We start from the raw sequence: 20,340 nt of genomic DNA on the forward strand, positions 1-20,340 counted from the left end.
GTTGCCTGAGTTACGTATGTATGTGTGGGTGGAGCTATCAATACAGGGGTGGCTTAGGGGCGTGTTTGTTTTGGTGAATTTATATGTCAACATTGGCTTTCAAACATCGGAGACCCCACCTTTAATGTGAAATAATTCCTCTTTACAGAAAACCATTCACCATATCAATGTTAATTATTCTCATAACTCAAGAATAAATGGACCGTCTGCTGCTGTATCAATGATAAAAGAGTCAGAGCTTCTGTCAGCGCTGCTCTTATAAAAAAAAAAAAAAAAACACCTCCTGACCAATCAGATACAAGAATTCAAGCCTACATTAAAATAGAACATTTATATTTTAGTGGTTTGTTTATATGTTCTGATGCTGGTAAAGTTTGCCTTAGTCTTAGATCTTTCTTTAAGGTCGAAGGAACAATTTAATAGTATTTTCACATATTAATAATGAAACTTTGGCCTAATAATTATTATTATTAAAATCAGACAGAATTGACCAGATTGCACCAGTCTTCAAGTAATTTATAAACGATACCACTATGTGGAAGCACTGAGCTGTAATTACTCGATCTTAATGGAAATCATAGAGATTTGACGTCTTTTGGCCCTTCTGTTTATCCAGTTTAATTATACAGGAGCTACAAAGATGATGTTTGGTTGAGAAAAAATAATAAGTATTTGGAAAACAAATTGGGGGGCACGGTGGCTTAGTGGTTAGCACGTTCGCCTCACACCTCCAGGGTTGGGGGTTCGATTCCCGCCTCCGCCTTGTGTGTGTGGAGTTTGCATGTTCTCCCCGTGCCTCGGGGGTTTCCTCCGTGTACTCCAGTTTCCTCCCCGGTCTAAAGACATGAATGGTAGGCTGATTGGCATCTCTGGAAAATTGTCCGAAGTGTGTGAGTGAATGAGTGTGTGTGTGGCCTGCGACGGGTTGGCACTCCGTCCAGGGTGTATTCTGCCTTGATGCCCGATGACGCCTGAGATAGGCACAGGCTCCCCGTGACCCGAGGTAGTTCGGATAAGCGGTAGAAAACGAGCGAGTGAGTGAGTGAGTGAGTGGAAAACAAATTATTCCTCGTGAAAGCAAGTGTCTAGAACCTTACTTGAAAAAAATAAATAAATAAAATATTAGTATTTAAATGATTAAAAAGAAAAAGGTTTTAACTGATGATTTGACATTAATGTAATGATTTCATGAAAAACATAATTTAGTTCAATATTACTACACACTTTGCTAATGAATTAATTTGAAGTAAAATATGTGCAATATATAGAATTTAATTTGATTTACAATTATGTTACACTGCACAAAATGACATCTTAGGATGTTAAAATATCTTCAATCCAGACATTAATCCAGACACTCGACACTAAAGCAAACAATAAGATTTGTTTCGCCTATTTCTAGGCATATTTTACTATTTTTAAGCTTTAAATCCTTTTTGTATTCTTTCAGCAGGTAACTTTGCTTATGTCTAATTTCTTTCAAGAATGAATCCAACAGTACAAGAAAACATAAAATAGTGTAAAAACATTGTGTAGAAATAGGATTATTAATTTTAGATTCGCTTTACTGTAATTGTATAAAAAGAAATAAAATATCTTAAATCAGGTCAAAATGATCTGAACAGACAATAAAAATAAAGAGCAAAACATTGTTTTCCTGGAAATGTAATTCACCAAGAGTACAAGTATATCATTTCATATAATGACAATAATATATACCAAAGTAATACTTGCTAAGTACAGTAAAGAAATAAAGTACATGAAGTAAAATTACAGACTGAACACAAGCAGTCAGTTTAATCGGGTGGAAAGAATCAGTGGGATACATTGAAAGAACGAGAGGTTTAGTGATGCAGCATATTTTCAGTGGTTTTCCACCACAGCCGGAGTTTCTATCGATTGCCATTTGACCCGCACTGACTCAGCAATCACTCACACACACACACACACACACACACATACACTCTCACACTCACATACACTCACTCTCTCTCTCACTCTCTCTCTCACTCTCTCTCTCAGTCTCTCTCTCACTCACACTCTCTCTCTCTCACTGACACTGCAATACACAATACAGCAGAATACAAGCGATACAGAATACAATGTGCAAGCATGTGCAACATCAAACCAATTTTATTAATGAAATAAAAACCAGGACTAAATCACAGCCGGTCTGCTGTTAAACTGTACTAAGAAGCCATTTTCTCACATACACACACAAGCAAAGATGTCACATCATCCATTACATTCAAAAAGTACTTAATGACTTATCTGTGATCTAATGCAGAGTGTGCTGTTTTTAATGAGCTACAATTTTCCATTACATACCCAATTCTTTAGTGAAGAAATCACTGAGATATGACTCGAATTCATTTAGAGGCACATGTGTGGCACATGGGATTTGCTTAATAAAACATAAAAACATAGTTTGTTTGAACACTTTATGTTCATCCAAAAAGTGGATTCGAATCATAGCAACAATGTGACTTCAATGTCAAAAGCGTGTTTAATTATATTACACTATATCAGATATGGAAGGCAAGGCATTACAAAACAATTACATTAAACAGAGAATTCGACTAAACGAGTCCTTATTGTCATTAATGCATGTATGTATGTATGTACATAAGTCACAATCTAGCATTATATCAGGACCAACCCTCTGTATACTTTATAACTTAGCTTAGTGTCTATTGATCCATCTGTTTAAAAGTGCAATTTGTAACTTTTAAACATGTCTAAGCACATAAAATATTCATTTCAGGCTTATATTTTTCTGTCCTGAAATTAGCGTAGCCTCCAATTCAATACCGAGCTATTATCGAGATAACTCAAGATATATCCAGCCTCAGCAAAGAAACTGGTGTCAGCTGGAGGGAAGGAGAAGTGTTGTAACAAATCGCTCCTTTAATGCTTCTCATATTAAGTTTAGAGGTAATTACGTGAAACGTGACAATGACAACACTTCAAGGGAAGCGATTACACTGTATCTGTAATCATGTAAGTGCACGCACAGGCTTGTGTAAAAACACACTCAAATGGAAATTTGGCTTCAGGCTTGCGTGAATAAGATCTCACGGCAACGCCCAGCTGGACAAAAGGCCTAATGTCACACAAACCGACACATTAATCACATATGATTGCGTTACATTCACATGCTCCAACGGTGAGCTTAACCGTGTTTACCTACATCATCAGAACGTCAACGTCTGGATCAAAAGGCTGTAATGAGATACTCGTGGCATTTCTTTCCTGTGACAATGCCTGGACGGGAGCCTAAAGCTGAAACTCTCAGTCAGAAAGCTGAAATTGAGTTAGTGTCAGCTTTGTTGTTTTCCATCCTGTCCTCCTCTTATCTCTTCCTCTGTTTATCCCTGGCTGCTTACGACCCATATTACAGAAGAACCCGTTGTCCAGTCTGTCTGTCTGTCTGTCTACACTTTCCACACCTTTCATCCTTCCAGATCTATTTGCAACTAATGTGACTCTCTATATTGCTTTCAGTAAACTTATTGCTTAGACTGATGTATTAAAATCAGATTTAATAGATAGACTGGATTAGGAACAGATGGTGAGGGAAGTTCAGCAGGGTTCCAAAGCATAATGCCAGCTGAAACATGTTTAATCAACAGATAATGACTATTGAATCAGGTCTCAGAGACCTCTTACAGACAGGACACACGCACCTAAACATCTTTGCGTTCATTTTGAACATTTTTATATGTTGCTACATCTGTTTTTGAACACCAAATGGATTCTGTACTGGTTGGAGCTATCTTTGTGTATCTGTCTCATAGTTTATTATATTGTCTGTTTGCGCTGTCACTTGTCTGGCACTGTAAGAAGCTTACAGTAATGTAGCTCTACGTCTTTACGAAGAGGTCCTGGAAGAACGTTGTTTCATTTCACTGTGTACTACATTAGGTATATTTGGTCAAAAATAACAATAAAAGCCTCTTGACTTGATGTAATTGGAGAGAAATTGCCCACCTTGTGCCCTCAGGAGTTTGAGAAACCAAATGCGGATCCGCAAATCACCAGATGTAAGAGTAGAGTTTGGATATTTTAGACCTGTGCCTTAGCAAGAATTTACTGCATCTAATTATTAGGATCGGCATAAATAAAACACAAGCTAAAAATCTGGCTACTAGTTGTGCTACTACCATAGGTGGATACAAGGACCTGCTCGCTGCTGCCTACTCACTGAAATGTAGTTTAATATGTGCGGCATTCTGAGGGAGAAAACCATAAATCATCGCTTAAAAAAAACTGATTTATTTAGTCTGTAGTTCAGGAGCAGCCAGGATCTGATTGCAAACGGAATTGATAAGGCTTGCATCTATTCTGCGATGAATCACAGCTATACAACCACTTAATCCAATCATGTTTTTGAGGAAATTACGCTTAGCTAGTGAGATTTTAGACAGCTTTGAGGCAGACAGACAGTTTTTAACCACAGTGTTTGTAACCTGACTCCTTACCCCTTACCCAACTTCACACACAGATGCCGTGACATGGTTATTCATTCATTCATCTTCTACCCCTTATCCGAACTACCTCGGGTCACGGGGAGCCTGTGCCTATCTCAGGCGTCATCGGGCATCAAGGCAGGATACACCCTGGACGGAGTGCCAACCCATCGCAGGGCGCACACACACTCTCATTCACTCACACAATCACACACTACGGACAATTTTCCAGAGATGCCAATCAACCTACCATGCATGTCTTTGGACCGGGGGAGGAAACCAGAGTACCCGGAGGAAACCCCCGAGGCACGGGGAGAACATGCAAACTCCACACACACAAGGCGGAGGTGGGAATCGAACCCCCAACCCTGGAGGTGTGAGGCGAACGTGCTAACCACTAAGCCAGACAGGGTTATGAAGTTAACAAAAACATTTTATAGGCAGCTAAAACACTTGTTTTTCACTGTGACTTAAGTCTTTTTTTAAAATCATGATTTGTTGCTCAAATCTGTCTGCTGTAAAGTGTGGCGAGTAAAGGAAAGAAGCAACATATTTAATCTCCGTCTACTGATCATTAGCATAAAAATTATTTCTCAAGTGTTAGATTAAGGAGACTAGGACCAGTTAATCTTTTTTGGTCAAAAATGTAAAAATAAAGAACCATTTTTGACCAGATAAAAAGTTACGGTGGGATCCCCCTAGTTAACTGAAATGAATTCTGACACTGATTGATAAGCATTAATTAACATACAACATTCTCTGTTCACCTTGACAGAACGTGAGACTGCCATTTCAGCGCATCGTTCAAGCGAGGACATGAACTTTGGTTAAAAATATAATTAGCAAAATAATGTGGGAAAGGGAAAAGGTTACAGGGCTTCCAAGGAAGTCCATTGGGTGGCATATTTCTGAGCAATTCTTTCTTGTAATATATTCCTTGTTTCTTATTTGTCTTATATGTAATATATCTATTACTCACCAAATTTCCTCTTACTAACTAATAACGTACTCTCTACTATAGCCGCTACTCGACTCGACGTGTATAAAGGTTGTACGTGGTACACAAAGATTTATACACAGTATACTGTATCGGTCCTGGTCCTGTTGTAACACCATCCTGCATGTGTTTTGTGTATTCCCTATTTCAACACACTCAGTTAAACCTCAGCTCTCTACTTTAAATTGGGTCAGTAGGGAGCAGGGAAAACACCAATGATCGAAAAACAATGCAAAAACATAAGCAGTGAAAACAGTATAATTAATAAAGGTCTACATACAAAGTACATAATATATGTAAACTGGTACACATATTTAAACACAGCACCTTCATTAATTTGACTATGCAAAATTATTCTAAATTGTATGGCATGGTTTAACGTCTATTTTTGAATTTTCGTTACTAAATCACACGAAGCCTGTTTAAATTCTAAAAGCTAGGTTTGCATATGAAACCAGATCCGATGCAGATCCGACCTCCTTTACGTAAGAGTTTAGGACAATGATGGCATAATGAGGCAAGTGTTTTTCTGGCCACGTTTTTGTGCGTCTTTAAAACAACATTCACAATGGCATGAATTTTTCAGTCATCGTTAAATTTACGATAGAACAATTTTTTTTTTTAATTCAATAAAGAACAATTCTTTATTTTGAATTCAGGTCAACAAACATTACAAATGTTGCTGATGTTTTAACAAAAAAAAAAGTTTCACATGCTTAAAATTTTTGTCAAACACTGAAAATGGAGCACTTCAGTCTCAATGCATTTTCTTTAGCTACCAGCGCATGACATAACCAAACAAAGATAATGATCATAAACTCTACAGCTGAATGATTCCCTGTTTAATCACCTTATCAGTGAGCTCCAATTTCCCAAAAGAGTGGACGCTTCCTCACTGGATATGTAACAGGCTTCTTACTTTCAAGACTAGCTGAAGCAAATGAAGAAAATTAATGGCTTTAACATGCCATTGTGGCTGTTTTGTGGTTCCCGCGATGGAGGAATGGAAGCAAGAGGGAAAACACCACAAGCGAAAATGGACAATCTTTAACTGTACAGTGTTTGTATACACACTGTAGCCTCAGATGTAAAAGAGTGGTTCTTTGAGTTTAGCATAGCCTCCCTCTCAACTCTGGCCATTCTTTCTCTTTAACGCGGTGATTCGTCCCGCTGAACTGACAGTAGTGTTAATTTCGTCACCTATTTTTAATTTAGTCTTAGTCTTAGTCTTGTGCAAAATGTCCTTGTTAGTTTTAGTCATATTTAGTCATTCACATATCTTTTTTTGTTAGTCAAGTTTTAGTCGACTAAAAGTCTCGTCATTTTAGTCTAGTTTTAGTCAAAAGAAAACTCAAGGTATCTTAGTCAAGTTTTAGTCGACTAAAAGTCTTTTAATTTTAGTCTAGTTTTAGTCAAAAAATTGTAGTCTTTTTTTTTTTAAATAACACATTACTGAGATTATTACTGATAAAGATTTCAGTAAAAAAGTGTTTCACGTATGTTTCACTCGAACTTGACTGCACATCACATTTTTTACTTTATTGATACTGCTTTTAATCGTAATGCAAAGACCGGCCATCGGGACATAAGCTGTCATGTACAATAAAAGAGCCTGCGCAGTGACAGGAAATATAATTTAACACAAAAAGCCTAGACGGTGGACTAGCGCTCAGGAGTTTTTATTTATTTTTTTTTTTGAGCGGCGTGTGGACGAATTGTTTCTACACACACACTAAACAGCGCGAAGCCGCGAACTCGTTGTGAATATTTTAAAGGCGTAACAGCTGATGAAAAAGTAGAGACAATTGTAGACGAAAATGAAGAGAGATTTTATCTTAGTTTTTATTTTATACAAAACATTTTCGTCTCGTCTTTTTTCGTCAACAATAATGCATGTTAATTTAGTCTTAGTCAGCGTTTTTGGACAGTGGTGCAGTCTTGTCATCGTCTCGTCTCAGTCATGAAAAAAGAAGGTTGTTGACGAACATATTTCGTCTCGTCTCGTCTGACGAAATTAACACTAACTGACAGTTACTGGACGGTTTTTATTTTCCCAATTCTGTACAGTATAAACTGTTTACATGAAAATCCCAAAAGATCAGCAGTTTCTGAAATAAGCTAAGGAACCCAAACTGGCGCAAAAAAACCCCACCATTAACAAAAGCTCTGGAGATGCTCCGTGTCTGTCTCAGCCGATTCCACGGCCGCGTGGACGCTCGGGTGTACAATTTTTCCTAATAAATTGGCTGGTGAATGTATATTAGAAATAGAGATCACAATAGAAACAACAAGCTTTTCTGTATTTTTGTGTTAGGTCACTTTAACCAGATTTGGCTGGATTAAAAATTAAAAAACCTTGTGATTTGGATACGATTTGGTCCAGTGTTATGTTGTACCATTTCATTACTGAGTATTATGTTCGTATTACCAAGGTTTTTTTTTTTAACAGAGGTGCCTGCTCTAGCCTACGGAGTTTATCAGAATTTTGGGAACAAAAAAAAACTATGATACAAACTAAAAATAATCATTACAACAAGAAAGTGAGAGACTAAACCAACACTGTAGCAAATGTTCATTACAAGAGTAACTGTTTATAGTATAAAGTGATGAATAGAGTGCTTCAGCTTATAAAGATCACACACACCCATTCTGTGTGTGTGCGCATGTGTGTGTAAGTAAAAAGTGGGAGCTGTACAGCTCTAAAGCACCATTCAAATGATGTTTACAACACTTCCTTGTGACCTGGCTGACCTTCAGTTTCCACACTCAGAACATCACCACCACCACCATTCTATTGACGTTTTATAAACATTCCTATCCTGCACCCAGCCTTAAAACATTTTACACAACTTATCCTGCTGATTAGAAGATGAAGGGAACAGGAAATCTGGTACTCCATCTTTCCACTATTCACGAACACACACCAACACAAAAAAAAAATGGTCGCCTGGAAGCTTAACATAATGTTCTTTTGTGTGTGTGTGTGTGTGTGTAAGAGAAAGAGAGCGTGCACACTCACCGAGTTTGGGATCGAACCTCCAGGCAGGAATGTGGTCATTCTCCTTCAAGCCACTATTGGCAGGGAGAGGAATGCTCACGCTGATTGGCTCGCTGACATGAAGCTCCGCCCCATCGCTTCCCAAAAGGTGTACGCTGATGGCAGCTACAGGGGTTAGCTCAAACCTTCGATCGCTGGCTACCAATGACAGAAAGACAGACAGTGAATAAGTCGAGATGCAATGAGGTATAAATGAGTGTGTGGAACAAAAGGAGTGTGGAGAAAAAGTGGAAAACTGTAAAATCGTCCGTAAAAGAGAACACAGCTCTACCGTATAGCCATTTAGATAACGGTACGTACTGAAATGACGAATCTAACTGGCAAATTAAATCCCTGAAGATCAACAGAGAGAATCGGATGGAGCGAAAATGGCAGTGGAGTTACATACTGTATGAGGGCATTTAAAAATGCATGACTTACTGTTACACTTTATGGATCTACACTAGACAACAAGGAGCCTTCTATTATTATTACTATCTTTATTATTTATAAAAGCCACGTATCCAAAATAGGCCGTGCCGAAAATTACATTCTGTTGAAATATAAACAGTTAATCTGCAACCGAGATGATGATACAGCACACGGGATCCCTGGCAAAGAGCACAAACTGTTTCTCCTTCGTCTCCTATCATATTACAAACACTAAATTTCCCTCAAGAACGTTTTATTTGATCGGAAAGAAAACTGATTTCGAATGCTAGTTGCACCACCTACTTATTACCATGGCAACCATTAGCAGGAAAAACTCCTGTTGACTTGCATGAGCTTCTTCATAAACTGCTGCTCATGGAGCATCTACTTCAGTCTGCATACACGAGGCTCTCAGATGCCCACGATGAGCTAGTGCCATTACGATCGACAGGGTTTACGACTGACCCTGGAGCCCAAGTGCAATCTATGAATCATCCGGTTAACTCCATTTCAGTGCCCAAAACGCATGCCCGCTGTTCACCTGAGCGTAAATCAGATCGTAAATACCGGTGTTACCGCTGGTCATGTAAGGTAAACTGTGTTAATTGTTTATAAGTACACAGGAATGAGATGAATAGACTTCTGCACAAAGCACATTCCATACAACTGGCAGCCTAGTACAAGATGCCAGTTATAGTATGAATAGACATAAAAAAAAAAAAGATTATGAACAAAGCTGCCTAAGCAAGCGTGATCCACTTTTTGTTAGCTATTTTTGTTTTGTTGGCCTGATTAGGAGCCCAAGACACAAAATACTCCTTTACTTACTCCTTCCCTGTGGGATTGCCTTTATCTTGAGTGTGTTTAAACACTGCGTACTTAACCAGTTGCAGGGCTCTCAAGTTTTGAAGACAGGCAAGAGTGACATCTCCAACCCCCCAAAATAAAAATAAAAAACATAATAATGGGGATGTTGTTGTGTTTGTTGACCACAATTTTTTTTAATTGTGGTTTGATGACCACAATTTAACCAAACACAAAGTTTTTGTTCAATTTCCATTTATTCATTTATGTGTGTGTGTGTGTGAGTGTGTGTGTGAGAGAGAGAGAGAGAGAGAGAGAGAGAGAGAGAGAGTGAGAGAGAGAGAGAGAGATTATGACTGGTGGTGTTTATTGTAAGTGTTTGTTGCCTTTTTGGACTCCTTTATCATTTGTAATGTTGCTCCCATATAAAACAGTTCGGCTCAAGCCCAGACATTTTTAGGGTCATGATTGAGGACAATGTCCCGTCCAGAGACAAGCTGTTTTGTGTTGAGGTTTTGTTCAATCCGACCATCGAAAATACCCTAGTTAATGAATGTTTTTTTTCATTGGTTGTTGCGTTAAATCTTACCCAGATACAACAGTGCTATTTTCTGATTGGCTATTGTGTAGCCTCTTTTTTTGATTGGCTGATAAGTGTCAGGCTCGACTAAGAGCTCCAGGGAAGATGCGCTTGATTACTGCCCGGTTCCATAGAGACAGCGGTGCGGACAGATACATTTTGGGTGCTGCGGTAAGTTTTTCTGCGTGACAAACACAATGTGTGGCGGGAGAGCATGACAAAAGACCGAAATGAGTGACTGTCACACTCAATGTGTGACACTTGGGAGCCCTGCAGTTGCCTCGTGAGTAGAAAACAGGAGGGGTAGTAATGGGATTTTGAAATGTTGTTAATAAAATGAACAGGATTGTTGTTAGAAAAGATACTGAGATGTGTGTGTGTGTGTTACCTGTGCTGTTAGAGCCGAGGCCCTGCAGGTAGGGGAAGTGCTGTGTGTTCTGCCCTGAGTGAGTCACAGTGAGGAAGGCGGTCAGGTTGGTGTAGGTGGCGTTAGGAGGAAGACTCAGAGCTCGCCTCTGGAACTGAATCCACGGCTGGAGCCTAGATCCTGGATGCAAAACACACAATACACACACCACTTAATAAAACATCACTCATTTCCATTCAGTCTACATATCAAACAGCTTCTCTTATGGGAATATTTAATTACGATGTGAAACTAGTAATATCACAATATCTGTAATATTTCAGAGATGCATACTGTGATATTATTGACCACAATATTGATGATAATAATTATATTCGTTTTTGCCTCACTTGTTTACACAAGACTTGATATATCAGATTTTAATTTGTTGCCAATGCTGATGGGAAAATAATCAGTAAGAGAAGTCATTATTGTGTGTTATGAAATATTCTGTGGCACACATTACGCCAATACACTTCACACCGGCGGTAACAAAGCTAACAAGCGGTAACGAAGCTTGTGAAGGATTTATATTTTTTTGTATAGACACACTATACATATAACACATGAAGTGCATCACGTCATCAAGATGTCTGGGAGTCGATCCAGTCATCGAAAACTATGTAAACGCTTTGGAACAGCTTGCAAAATGGATTTTAGCAACCGAGTGTTTGACTTGCAGCAGATGGGGTGAAGTCTTGTACGTGTGTGTGTCCGCGCAAGATCATTGCTCCCTCATGTAAAGTCACAGGCAACACTTCCACCAGTGAAGTGTTTGTGTGTGGAGGAAGGCTGTTTATGTGAGGCTGAGTGAATAAAAACAGAACACTAGTGCTCCCTAAAACACATCAAACTGGTACACACACACACACGTATAAGAGGACAGACGCTCTTACCCGAATGGCCTGCTACACCCACAACTCCAATCACGTCTATCAGTGCTATCTTTAATAAGACTCCCCTGCTTCCTTGAAAAGCATGTAGGTGTGTGTGTTTGTGTGTGTGTGTGTGTGTTTAATCCTAAGCCCACTGTAGCCACAGACTCCTGTTCTTGTCTAAGAGGAGTGGAACCTGATGTGGTCCTGTATTGCTGTTGTGCATTCTGTTGTCTGAGAATTGAAAATGAAAAGAGGTGGGTTTGTTTAGGTAGAGTCTTTCTCACTCACACACACACACACACACAGACTTCTTTCTTACCTTTGGAACAGCTTGCAAAATGGATTTTAGCAACCGAGCGTTTGACTTGTCGAGAAAGGCAGCTCTCTCTAGTCACTAAGCTCACTGCTCCATTGGCCAAACTGATATACTGTCGCAAAAAATTTGTGAAGGAAAAATTGATGGAAGAATATGTAGGGTTTTGGATTCTTCTGTCACGTTCTCATGCGTTGACGGGTGTTAGATAAACATCAGTAATATCATATTACTGTAAATAGAGACTTGTTATTTAATTATCCCTGGTTTGTACCAAGTATGTTCAAATGTTCTAAGTACAAATAAAAATAAACCCAGAGTCTTCAAAAATGAATTGGTTTTGCATCACGAGCTCTACGGATAAAATCAGTTCTTCTGTGGTAAATATATATACAATTAAAAACATTTATGATGCCATATGAACTAAAGGAGACTGTGCTCTGAGTGGGAGGGACATTACTCTTACTCTCCTGTCAATCAAAGAGACACTAGCCAACCGTGTGCCACTGTAAGAGAAAAATAGAGAGAAAAGACAAATGTTTAATTTTGTGGTAATTTAGTTGATTTAGCACACTTGTAGTGTAGCGTACAGTAGTGTAAAATCTACCCCCTCTCTCTCTCTCACTCTGTCTTTATCTCTTTCTCGCTAAACCGAGCAGGTCAGTAAATCATGAAGCCGTGGCCCTCTTGCATGGCTCTGGAGAGTGATGAGTTCATCGAGTTTCCATTGTAGGGAGTCTGCATTCCATGGACATGACAGCGAGTTGTAGCCACACCACACTTCAACTGTGCAGCATAACAGAACCAGGTGCTCACACACACACACACACACACACACACACACACACACACACACACACAATTTTGCTCTTTCCATCACTGTATGCGTTTGGAGCCAAAGTACACTAATGAACAGATTAGAGATCCTTAAAGTGCCTTACACACCCCAGTCACGCGAACACACACACACAAACACACACACACACCCCATCTGCCATTAAAGTCATGCCATATTCAGTCATCTATCTGCCTGTCAAAGCTCCCCACGGAGCACTTCCTTCGTTTCACCCCTCCCTCTTTTAGTGGTTATTCTCCCCCTCCTCCTTTCCCTTCTTTTTCTTTAGTATTTCCCTGGGATGCTCTCAGGGTCACTCACTTACAATAAGTGTGTGTGTGTGTGTGTGTAACAAGAAGGGAGGTGCCTCTTACTGTGCCAGAATACTGCAGCAGATGGGGTGAAGTCTTGTATGTGTGTGTGTGTGTCCACGCAAGATCATTGTTCCCTCATGTAAAGTCATAGGCAACACTTCCACCTGTGAAGTGTTTGTGTGTGGAGGAAGGCTGTTTATGTGAGGCTGAGTGAATAAAAACAGAACACTAGTGCTCCCTAAAACACATCAAACTGGTACACACACACACACACGTATAAGAGGACAGACGCTCTTACCCGAATGGCCTGCTACACCCACAACTCCAATCACTTCTCTATCAGTGCTATCTTTAATAAGACTCCCCTGCTTCCTTGAGAAGCATGTAGGGGTGTGTGTGTGTGTGTGTGTGTTTAATCCTAAGCCCACTGTAGCCACAGATTCCTGTTCTTGTCTAAGAGGAGTGGAACCTGATGTGGTCCAATATTACTGTTGTAGCCCATTGACAAGTTGTGCGTTCTGTTGTCTGAGAATTGAAAATAAAAAGAGGTGGGTTTGATTAGGTAGAGCCTTTCTCACTCACACACACACACACACACACAGACTTCTTTCTTACCTTGGTATCCAGAGACGATTTGAATCTCGTCGTCATACACCATTAAAGTAGCAGCTCTCTCGGGAAGCAGATCCAGACTCAGAGATGAGAAGACTAGAGTGTTCACACACACATATACACACGTACGTGTTTGTCATTACATGTTCAGGGTTCATCCCTCCCCCCTGCACACACACATGCACACACATGCACACACATGCACAGACACACACACACACACAACACACACAATCCCCTGTGGTCATGTTCACCCCAACAATATTCGAGATGAAGAGCTGAATAAAACCCCAACTAGGCACAATGTTGTAATGGGGACCAACACAAATTATAAACTGCATGTCCTGAAGTGTTTTATTCCTATTATACCGCAGTGAATTGGCAACATGAAAATCACACTTTTTTTAATCTATTTATAGTAAAGTTTTGAAGGTAATAAGATTCCCTGTAGCCGTGCGCCAACATCATCTCCGTCCCTTCATCTTCTCTCCCGGGAGTCGACTCAGGTGGTCCATTATCCTTCACGTTTATTACTGCAACGACTTTGAACAGCTAATCTCAATAATGAGATCCGAGAGAACGAACAAAGAAGAAAGCAAACGTTCAATCCAAGCAAATAAGATCGTACCAGGCAGCCTGGTTGGTCTCCAAGGGGCGGAGTTAGGGACATAGCCTCGCTTGGTAGCTGTGATGACGAGAAGGTCGCCCAGGCGGTACGGTAACCGGATAAAAATGTTGCCGTCGATGCCAGAGGTCTCCCTGGCGATGGGAGCGTAATTGACGAAGACGTCCACGGTGGCGTCGGAGAGCGGCTGATGAGTGCTGGCGTCACTCAGGTGGACCTTTAAAGCCACTTCTGCATGAGAAAACAGAAATGATATTACAGTTCTGTATGTTAACTCAAACTATCCCATTCGCTAATGTGGAAACATGATACAGAAACGGCAAGGAACTTTACTGAGAGTCGTTCTAGTTTTGTGAGAGTCTGGAGCCTAGTGACGAAAATTTTCCATTACTATCATTTTATTAAAAACCACTATAAAACCTAGAAAAACTCACTGTGTCAGTGTTTTCCCCCATTAAAAAATAAATAAATCAGGTCGCAAGTTTGGGGTAAAGCAAGAAAATGATGCAAAAAATATTCTTAGTGAGCAAATATAAGAACATTTCTGACATGCTGTCAAATTACTTTAATGTCAATATTCCAACATTGTAATATAACAAAAAAAAACTTGGTTATTTTGTGGAAAAAAGTATGAAAGCAGATAGGGATTGTGACTGCAGTAATATATCTGTCATATCAGCCTCTCGAATAGAGCCTGTAATTAGCAAAAAATGGCAAAACTCCAAATACTGTTGAGTTTGTTCGTATTTAATAAGAAACTGGAATCTAAGCAGCATCTGACTCTGTTTTCTGTCTACACTAGAGATTATTCTTGACCCTCCTTCAAAAAGCTAAAACATCAAAAAAAAACTCCAAAAAAAAAGCAAACTTCCCTCAACAAAATACATCACATGCAAATTCAATCGTTGCGACATCATCCATAAAGACTTGATAAGGCATTGTTTCTTACAGTCATACTGAAGCTCCATTTTATATGTGATTAATAAATCTTCCTCATCCGGTATTTCTCTCCATTAAAAAAAAAAATAATAATAATAATAATTACATATAAAGTGCTTCTCTCTTCAAGCTGCTGGGGACCGAAAACAAAACAATCCACCGGCTTCTTCACGTTTTATTCATTTCTAGAGAGGCCACTGATGGAAAAGCCCGAATGACCAAACAGATAGCCGCGTCCATTTCCTGTTTATTAGCCAATAGCAACATGCAGTGAGAACAATGGACCGCTTTTGCTTCCTTTAGGAAACCCCGGGTTTGTTTTGGAAGCGACGGTGAAAGCACACTTCCTGTGAAAGCCTGAGCTTTTTGTAAAGTTGGACTGGTTCCTAAAAGCATGGAAAATGTTCAGACTCAGTTGCAGGTTTGCACAAAAAGTGTGAGTTACTGTCCCGGTTATAAAGTACTGGAGAGGATGATAGTGTGTCTTTACACTGGACATTATGTTCTTCTAGCAACCAGGACAACAATACACATGGTGAAGATTAAAAGGAGTGTGTGTGTGTGCGTGTGTGTGTTACTTGTTAGGCTGATGAATCAGTGTCAGAGTATAAACTGTCGATAAATCCCTGTGCACAGATTTAGACGGTCTAATAATAAATAATTGTATAATATATAAGGGGGCACGGTGGCTTAGTGGTTAGCACGTTCGCCTCACACCTCCAGGGTCGGGGTTCGATTCCCGCCTCCACCTTGTGTGTGTGGAGTTTGCATGTTCTCCCCGTGCCTCGGGGGTTTCCTCCAGGTACTCCGGTTTCCTCCCCCGGTCCAAAGACATGCATGGTAGGTTGACTGGCATCTCTGGAAAATTGTCCCTAGTGCGTGAGTGAATGAGAGTGTGTGTGTGCCCTGCGATGGGTTGGCACTCCGTCCAGGGTGTATCCTGCCTTGATGCCCGATGACGCCTGAGATAGGCACAGGCTCCCCGTGACCCGAGGTAGTTCGGATAAGCGGTAGAAGATGAATGAATGAATGAATGTATAATATATAATCATCATTTTCAAAAAATCTATTTTTTCTTGTAGTTTTTTTTTTAAATAAACATTTCTCTGGCATTTGGCAGACGCACTTATCCAGAGAGAATTACATTTTTATCTCATTTTATACAATTGAGAAATTAAGGGTTAAGGGCCTTGCTCACGGGCCCAGCAGTGGTAGCTTGGTGGACCTGGGATTCAAACTCACAACCTTCCGATTGGTAGATCAACACCTTAACCATTAGGCTAACACATCAACCAAAAGTAAACCCCAAAGTTTTATTCATTTCTTACCTAGCTAGTAGGGATGAAATACATTAGTATCACTACATCATTAATCTACCATTAAAAAAAAAAACAGTGAACAGTGATTTGTACAGCAAAAAATAAAATAAAATAATAATAACAATAATAATAATAATGATGTGGCACTGTGCGAAGTGTTTGATTTAACTGTGCTCATCAATGCCACGCTGTGTACAAGACATTTTGGGTAGCAGCAAAGGTAAGTAATGTGACGTATATTCAGCAGTAGTGGATTACACAGCCAAAGGGTTTTCAGGGCAGTCCACATCCTTTCTACAGGGAAAACTCATGTATGATTTAGTGCGAGTTCTAGACAAAAGAGATGATACCAATTTTGGGCCATCAGAGCTGGACACAAAAGAGATGAGAAACACCAAACAGAATTTAGTAATGATGAAAATACCTTATATTATATTCTTATATTAGTAAGCGGTAGCCGTCCATCATGTACTGTTAATAATGTACTAGTAACAAAACTACTGCTGTTTCTGTGAAACCGTTAGAACGTAAAGAACCTTACTATCTAGAAGCAGACGTTATTTTTTATTCATTTAATGCACTTCAGACACTATTTTATTTTTAAATCACCAAAAGCAAAGCCTGGGAAATGTGTGTTGGGAAATGTAGAAAACCATTTGACTTGGCAACCCAGCATTGCAGTGTCACTAGTCAGATCTCCCCAGTGGCCTACTGTTGGAACAATAAGAGTCAGCATTTACCGGGTGTGTGTGTGTGTGTGTGTGTGTGTGTGTGTGTTCTATACTGATGCTTATACTAATTAGTTATATATATTGTATACGATCTATCTATAGTAACAACTCATTCACAGGAATGAATATGTTTTACAGAGCCTAAATACATATAATAATAAAATGTATATAAAAAAAACAGAATTGTTCATATAGTGACATGTCTTGTAAGAAGATTATTTAAGAAGGAGTCTATAGCATCAGTGCTTTGTAAGATTCGGGATGTTTTCCAACATGGGAGAGTCTTGGAATTTCCAGTTTCTCAGTAACATGACACGCTGCATTTTTTTGTCTTATTAATATCAAGAGTCTGAGATAACAGGAAACGTTTCACTGCGACATGTAAAAACGTTCCTTTAACAGGCGAACATGGTGTTTTATTCTTTAACGTTTTCTAGTTGATGTTTCCTCTAACACTTTCTGGTTTACTACATGCACTATTATAAAGACATGAACAGACAAATACACTGTTTATTTTTATATATATATATATATATATATATATATATATATATATATATATATATATATAAACCTAACTACAATTAAACCCAAGTTTTTTTTAAGCTAACCAGTTGTGCAACACACACATGGCCTGACATGCACCGGTGTTCTTTTGCTAGCGCAGGTGCAGGACAGGTGGATCATTGTTTCCGCTCTGTTTATTTAACGACAAGTGCTTTTCTCAGAACACCATACGCCTCGAGTCTGCCCTGCACTGAAATAGCCCGGTAATGCCGACGTACACACTGTTTTTCGATGCGTCAGGACTGAGCTCTGCGATCTGCGAACAGACATCAAAGCTGCCAGACCATCGATCCTTTCCTGCTCTGTCTCTCAGGTCAATGTCACTATCTGTAATGCACAATATAGCACCTCATCTGTTCCTCCAGAATCAAGATCAGAGCAGCGATAACTTGTCCGTCTCAACGAGGTCCGTGACAGTAAGATGATTTAAATATAAAAAAAAAAATAAATCTTTTAGTATGGACATTTACACAGTGTGAAGTAGATACAAGGACAAAGGTAATACTAGCAAACCAAGTGCCTAGAACTAATATTAAATCTATTATATTAAGTTTTATAAAATTTGTAGATGGCTGGATGGAGGGATGGTGGGACGGATGGCAAGATGGATAGAGGAAAGAATGGCCAGGTGGATAGATAAATGATTAAATTGGAATGGATGAATGAATGCATGGATGGATGTATCAATAAATGACAAAACTGAATGAATAATATGATAAAGCTGTATAGAAAAGAGGGTGAATGAATGGATGAATGGATGTAAAGTAGCTACCAGTACAAAAAAAAAAATTACTACTGTATAACAAATATTAAATCATTTACATTCGGTTTTCTAAAAATGATCAATCTAGACGGATGGATGAATAATTATTTATAAAGCTGTATGGATGGAAGGGTGGATGCTTGGACGGATAAATAAATGATAAAAGTGCATAGCAGGATGGATGGATTGATCGATAGGTGGGTTAGCATAGAAATGCTAAAAGTGGATGGATGGATAGATATTCTCTGTAAGCATATGTGTCATACATGGCATTGCCGTTGTGAGGGGTATTTAGAGAGAAATCCCTTTCAGTTAACCCATTCTGTACTCTAGGGACAGTCTTGGTAAACAGTTCTGAGGGGAGCATTCAGAGAAAAGATGATCCAAAAGACCTATGTACAAAAACTATGTACCATTCATAGTGTGTCATGACCTGGTGACCCGGTGAGGGATACAAGGACAGATCACTGGAGCCAGGACTGGGGTTGGTGTCCATACGCCTGGTGACAAGGCCAAGTTAGGCTCAGCCCTAAATAGATGAAGCTTGGGGGCAGGTGCAATGCCATTCCAGGGCACCTTGGACCATCTTAGATGGACTAGAACCGAGTTTGGGGAAATGGAACACTGCTCATAGGGAAATGACACGGAAGTGCAAAATGTAAAAGGACATGACCTAGTTGGCTTTCTGTCCATGTACAGTACAGGCTCTGATACCAAACCTCTTGATCTTTATCCTACTCTGGAGTTCCCACAGGAGATAGTGTGGGATAGTGTGAGATAGGCGGGTGTGGGAATACTCACCACTCCCAAGCTGAGGGCCTCACAGTTCAAGTTTTTCCCAGTGGATAAGAGGGTTGCCTGTATGAGGTTTCATGTCTCAGTGAGGAACACAGTGTGTTGTTTGTGCGTTAACTAAACAACATTTCAGAGTATTCAGGCTTCTCGGAGAAGGTGGGACAGATGCCCCAGGCCAATGAATTCAGTCTTCGTACTCCACAGATGAGCAAGGTAACCAAACAGATTTTAACAATGTATTAAATAAAAAATAATAACAATGAGGTGTCGAGTGCAATTATAATAAGTAGATATTCCCTAACCCCCAAATTGTCATAAAAACAATCTTTATTGCCCTTAACCCTAAAAAAACAACAGTAATAACTAACATCTAGAAAACATTTCCAAAGCTTGCACAAAACTGGGGAGGAACTTTAGATCATTCAAAACTTCTGTTTTATCAAGAATTCTCGGATTTCTTTCTATTTCAGTTGAGTTGACATCAAAATTCATTTAGAAATGTGTTTTAGTTCCTCTCCATTCCAGGTTATGATTTTCTCCTGTAAAAAGCAGCCAGAAACCATGATGCTCCCACCACCGTGCTACACGGCTGAAACGCTGCAACAGAATTTGGTTCTGTGCCACCTTTCCTCCGAACCTAGAACTCTGTCCATATCTACATTTCTACATTCCTGGGTTCATCTGTAGTGTTATACCATTACCAAAACACAGAAACCCCAGCAACCGACAGGCTGGGGGAAAAAAAAAAAATACTGGCTTCAAATAACTTACAATGGTAACAGTCCAAGGGTTACTGGAAGCTATAATTTAAAAATGGCTCTTTAAAAAAAAATCAGGACATAAAATTAAACTAACGTTCAGACTCGTAAACAGAACTGAGCCCCTTTTAGCACAGCATGGCATGTCTAGAAAGTAAAGATCCCT

At 39.5% G+C, this 20,340-nt stretch overlaps 1 protein-coding gene across 3 annotated transcripts in view; it reads right to left on the reverse strand.

The window, feature by feature from the left end:
• Positions 1-20,340, reverse strand: part of fam171a1 (family with sequence similarity 171 member A1) — a 36,322-nt gene that overhangs the window by 5,295 nt on the left and 10,687 nt on the right. The window contains exons 1-5 of one of the 3 annotated variants that reach the window (XM_060861480.1): positions 15,348-15,476; positions 14,306-14,533; positions 13,681-13,773; positions 10,708-10,866; positions 8,486-8,662 (exon numbers count right to left, since the gene is read on the reverse strand). In XM_060861480.1, the coding sequence (XP_060717463.1) occupies positions 8,486-8,662; positions 10,708-10,866; positions 13,681-13,723 (379 nt within the window). In that variant the 5' untranslated portion in view covers positions 13,724-13,773; positions 14,306-14,533; positions 15,348-15,476. Of the gene's footprint in view, positions 1-8,485; positions 8,663-10,707; positions 10,867-13,680; positions 13,774-14,305; positions 14,534-15,251; positions 15,477-20,340 lie in introns of those variants that run through there. The other 2 variants (XM_060861481.1, XM_060861479.1) reach the window with 2 other exon arrangements.

This window comes from Tachysurus vachellii, chromosome 25 (assembly GCF_030014155.1).
Source record: "Tachysurus vachellii isolate PV-2020 chromosome 25, HZAU_Pvac_v1, whole genome shotgun sequence".
NCBI lineage: Eukaryota > Metazoa > Chordata > Actinopteri > Siluriformes > Bagridae > Tachysurus > Tachysurus vachellii.